Raw genomic sequence first — 5243 nt, 5'->3', positions numbered from 1 at the left:
TACGAAAGATCAAATGTTTCACGAGAGGACAAAGCACATCGATATTTGGTATCATTTTGTGCATGAAATTATTGCTCGTGGTGATATTGTGGTAAGCAAGATTAGTACCCATGATAATCCCGCTGATATGATGACCAAGTCACTACCAAGTGCCAAGTTTGGGCATTGCTTAAACTTGGTTGGTGTTAGCTATTAAGATGTGCCCTTAGGGGCTTTTGTGGAAGAGGTGGAGAGTTTGTCTTGAAATGGATTTGAGTTCTGAATTAGAATTCGTATCAAGGTGGAGATTGTTATAGTTGTTACCCGAATTTTGTTGATGGACCTTTATGTTTTTGGGCCTAGAACCTATTTGTACGCACGTAATATATAAGTGCGATTTAGTGGGTTATTTTATTATTAAGAAATTCATCTTTCTCCACATTTTACTCTCTCTCCATTATAGTGAAACATCCACTGCCTCTGCCCGTGGTTTTTTCCATAAGGGTTTCCATGTAAATCTGTGTTGTTCTTGTTTTCTTTTACTTGTGGTTTGCTTATTCTGTCGGAATCATAACAGAGTGCATTAAAATAAACTTTTCCTTTCTCTCTCTCTCTATATATAAAACTGATCATGATCAGTACAAAGTTGTTACTAAAAAATGAGATGCATAAAGTATAAGCATGGCCAAGAGTAGACTTTATTTAATAACAATAATAGTAGAATTTTTTGGTCATACATGATGACATTTTTATTCATGCATGATACAAATTAGACCACTTAGCTTAACTTTATGAAGACTTATTAAAGAACAGGATTCTGCTGAAAGAAATTAGTAGGCCCGAGTTCAAAAGCAGTACTGCTTAATGTTGGCATAATTGGAAAATCTTCCTGCTTTGGTACATGATGAACACCAAATGTGTACCATAATACAATGTCCTTGTTCTCTATTTCCCTGTCCCTGCATCATAAAAGAAAATTATAACTCTTTTAATCGATTTCTGAAGGTTGGTTTTTGACTAAATATTTTTTTATATAATCTATTGCGGGCATTACCTGAGGCTCCAAGTGGCTAATGTATCATCCCCGTGTCCTTGACCAACATATAATCCTCCTGCCCATTTCTCAGACTTGTTATAAGGTGTCACCCACACATTGTACTTGGTAAAACCAGCGCGGATTTGTGGGTAATCGTCATCGCTTAACAAGGGACTTGTTGCAGATCCCGGGATCAGACTATAGCCTATTTTGTTCCCAAGCTTAGTCTTCTTGTTGGGGTTCACCACTACCATTTCAAAGGCTCTTGATGAACCTAGCTGAATCTTTGCATCGGACTCTTTTTTAGCTGTTTCACTAACAACTGTCCAATAACTCTTTCTTGGTGAACTTCTATTGACCAAGTGTCTAGTTTTTAAGTTATTTTTGACAAAGGAATTTTCATGGCCGTCCACGTCTAAATCTAGGTGAAAGGTAAGGAAATGATCATGATATATACCTAAAGAGTTTTCTGCTGCGAGTGTACCATAGGCTTCTTCTTTTATTTGGTCGCTATGAGTATATATCGATCCCTTTACCTCAAGTATACCAGTTAATCCGACCTGTCACAATGAATTCGGATGTACTTCAACATTATTTCAACACAAAAAGTTGATAATACTGTACTAAGTTACTAAAAGTAATGTGTTTTCACAACTCACAGTTACTCTATCCTACTCGTGATCTTGTTTTACTTACCGTGACTTTGATGCTGCCACTTTGCTTGAATTCATAGTCAGTAATATAATCATAATTCCCTACAGTCGACACCATTCTCACCACGAGGCTCACCTCTCGTCTAACCTTTCTTATCTGTAGCTCAAAATTTTGAAATGAAAGAGAATTAATCCGAAAGCAATTTAAGCAAGTACATTATGTACTATACTAACTTACCACTTTTCCATGAATTGCAAGCTCTGTATGGCGCCACATGATATCTCCAGCCGAACGTTCGAATATACAAATTACATTAGTCATTTTTACCGGAGTACCATCTTGCCCTGTGAACCATCAATCGATCAAGGTAGCTCGCGATTTTCATTTGATCAAGAACAACAGTCATTGAAACTCCCTCGATAGGTCTCATATAAGGATTAACTGTGCCATCTAAGTAATAACACACAACTTTAAGTATTCTGTTACTACTCTTTCTTTTCTCTCCATACCACCCAACAGCGTAATCTGAACACATCACTTCATTTAGCTTTAGCCCTTTTTAATGGACGATATAAATGGTGGATATGACAATGGTAACTCAGTGGCAGCATTCCGCTCTTCTAAAGTAAGCATGGGGTAGCCAGGTCCATCGTAAATTTTATTTGATAAAATTGAAACACTCGATAAGTCTACAATGATTTCGTGTGTTTTTTGATTAATTCGAGCTATAAATATAGCTTGGCGAGGTGGAGGCTTCGCGGGATGATGATTGGATGAGAGCCATGAAAGGACTACTTGTTTCTCTGGTCCATTTAGGCCAACATAATGAAAGGTTACATTGAGGAAAAATAGGACTTTTTGACTATAGTTTTTACTTGTGTCAGTTCAGATAGAGTGAGAGATTGCAATGGATGATTGTAATCAAGGGGTGATGATGATGATGTACTTATTATAACAAAGAAGAAAAAAAAGAAGAGGGAAATCTTGAAGAATGAAGGCATTGTTCTTGATATGACAAGTTATGAATCTCAGGATATGTTAATCCACATGATTCATACCATTTATATAGTTTTATGAGTACTCTCACGATTCCTTTGCGGTTAAAATAAAGGGACAATGACAAAAATACCTCTAACTATTCGAAATAGGTTAACTTTACCGTCCGTTATGTTTTTGGCTTGAAGTTAATCAACTAGCTCAAAATGTCCTTCAAATAGCTCAAAAATATCCTTCCTACGAATGGTTGCTCCAAAACAAGGAAATATGGTCAATTTTGACCCTGTTCTTTTAATTCTTTTTATTTAGCGCAGGGGTTGTGGTGGTGGTGGGGGATGGGGGGTGGGGCTGCATGATGTAAGTCAAGTAGAATACACTGGTAGAGTTAGTTATAAGTTAGTTGTCCTCTTTCTATCTTTACTATTTAGTCCCTCAATGTTTTATTATTTCATTATTTAGTAATTGCATTTAGGCCCTTAGTTAGTTGTAGAGAGTGGGATATAAGTCACATGCAATGACTGTGAAGAGCATGAATGAAGTGTTCGTAGCTCTTTCCTATTTTCTCTGCAATTCCCTTTTATTTTATGCAAGTGCATTAGCGGTATCAGAGAATTTTCCTTACCTTGTGGGTACAGTTATGACTTTCGAGATGAAGGAAGTGCTGAATCATTTGGATTGAATTGCGATCGATATGGCAAATGTTTCAGTGAGTTATAATCAACTGGAAAATATCCATGAGTAGTCCTTTCGTAGTCTCAGAGATTCGATTGAAGGAATAAGGGCACAGGAGAAACAAAAGAGCCCAATCGAGACTAATTCAGCTAGGAGAGAGATCTATTCTCCGATCGAAGGACCATTGTCTTTACCTGGTCTCACCAGTCGTAGTTCTATACCCCCACCTCAACGTGCCCCATTGTTAGTCAACCCCAGGGTAATAATGCTTAATTTTATCGTCCAACCCAACCAAATTCGAGCTCAGTTCCAACCAAGACCATACCCGTCACTTCAAGTCCCCAATTCATACACACTACCACTACCCAAATACCCCAGTTAAAGAGCCCCACGATTTTCCCTTTTCCAATGTTTATGCTTCCTTTCAAGTACCCTATTTTCAGCACCAAATTCCACCTTATACTCCCTGTCAAAATTATGCACCTCACCCTCCAAATCCTACTTCTCAAACTCTCACACGATTGTCTCAAATTGAGTTCCCTCAATTCAATGGTTAGAATTTTCAGGATTGGTGGTACAAGATGGAATAATTTTTTTCATTAGATGAGGTTCAACCCCATAAAAAGGTGACAATTCTTCCATTCATTGTGATGACATCGCCTTGCAGTGGCAACAAGCATACATGCGTAGTTGCCAACACTTGCCTCCTCCGAGCTGGGAGAATTACTTATCATCTTTGTCGGATAGATTTGGGGCCGAGTTTTATGGTTCACTAGGGGATTTACTGAGACTTAAATAGATCAGTGGAGTAGTAGAGAGTTTCAGGAGGCATTTGATAGAGCGATGACTAGATTAAACCTTGAAACTGCTCATGTCATTAGTATTTTTCTCAATGCACTCAAACCTGAGTTAGGGGATGCTGTACATATTCATAGGCCTTATTCCTTGCCCAAGGTCTACTACTTAGCTAGACTACAAGAATCAATTTTCCTTAAGCAGTCTAAGGTGATCAAGGGTTCAGTAAACCATCTTGTGCCTGCTCAAAGGGCAATAACTGCACCAGTTAATCACCTTCCCAGATTAACAGATGATAAAAATAAGAAGAGGAGACTTATCCAGCTGAGTTGAGTTACAAGAGGGCCAAGGGGTTTTGTTATCTTTTTGATGAGAAGTTTTTACCTGGTCATGTTTCTAAGAATAAAGCTGGGGTTTATCTCCTAGAATTACTGGAAGATGAAAGTGATATAGAAGATGTGGTAAGCTAGGAAGCTACAGATAACTTCGTAGAACACTGTGAGATCTCTTTACAAGCTCTTACTGGTATTCAAGGGTTCAAAACCTTAAAAGTTGTTGGATATTGTCAGCAGAGAAGCCTTAGCATACTGGTGGATAGTGGTAGCACTCATAATTTTATAGATTGTGATGTAGTCAGTCGAATGGGTTGGCCTATTGAATACTTAGATCCTCCTGTATGTATAGGTGTCGCTGATGGTAACGCAGTATACGTGAATAGATATTGCAAGGGCTTGGAGTGGTTTCTACAAGGGATAGTATTCAAGGCAGATTTTCTTTTGCTTTCCTTTGGGCACGAGTGACATGGTTCTTGGAATCCATTGGTTGAGCACCTTGGGTGACATTCTATTCAACTTCAGATAATTGAGGATGGAATTTGAGTTTAAGGGTAAGAAACATTTGTTGCAAGGAGTGGAATCAAGGTTGAAGATCGTAGATGCTCACACTATGCAAAAGGACAAGGGTACTAATATGCAGATATAATGATCAAAGTAAACCCTTTAGTGAGGCAAAATACTAAGCCTCCTATCGATAAAGATAACACAGAGCCTGAAGAGATTCAGCAGGTATTGACAGAGTTCAAAGTTGTCTTTGAAGAACCTGTAGAGCTTCC

At 38.2% G+C, this 5243-nt stretch overlaps 1 protein-coding gene across 1 annotated transcript; it reads right to left on the bottom strand.

The window, feature by feature from the left end:
• Positions 1-655: 655 nt before the first annotated feature.
• Positions 656-2711, bottom strand: LOC107866475 (primary amine oxidase-like). The gene is given in 7 exon segments (XM_016712528.2): positions 656-938; positions 1034-1575; positions 1712-1825; positions 1907-2017; positions 2019-2230; positions 2233-2508; positions 2511-2711. Coding segments are annotated over 7 exon segments (1572 nt in total). The 5' UTR covers positions 2671-2711; the 3' UTR covers positions 656-781.
• Between the last annotated feature and the right edge of the window lie 2532 nt (positions 2712-5243).

Source organism: Capsicum annuum, chromosome 3 (assembly GCF_002878395.1).
Source record: "Capsicum annuum cultivar UCD-10X-F1 chromosome 3, UCD10Xv1.1, whole genome shotgun sequence".
NCBI lineage: Eukaryota > Viridiplantae > Streptophyta > Magnoliopsida > Solanales > Solanaceae > Capsicum > Capsicum annuum.
The sequence above is the reverse complement of the archived record's forward strand: the minus strand, read 5'-3'. Positions and strand labels throughout refer to the sequence as shown.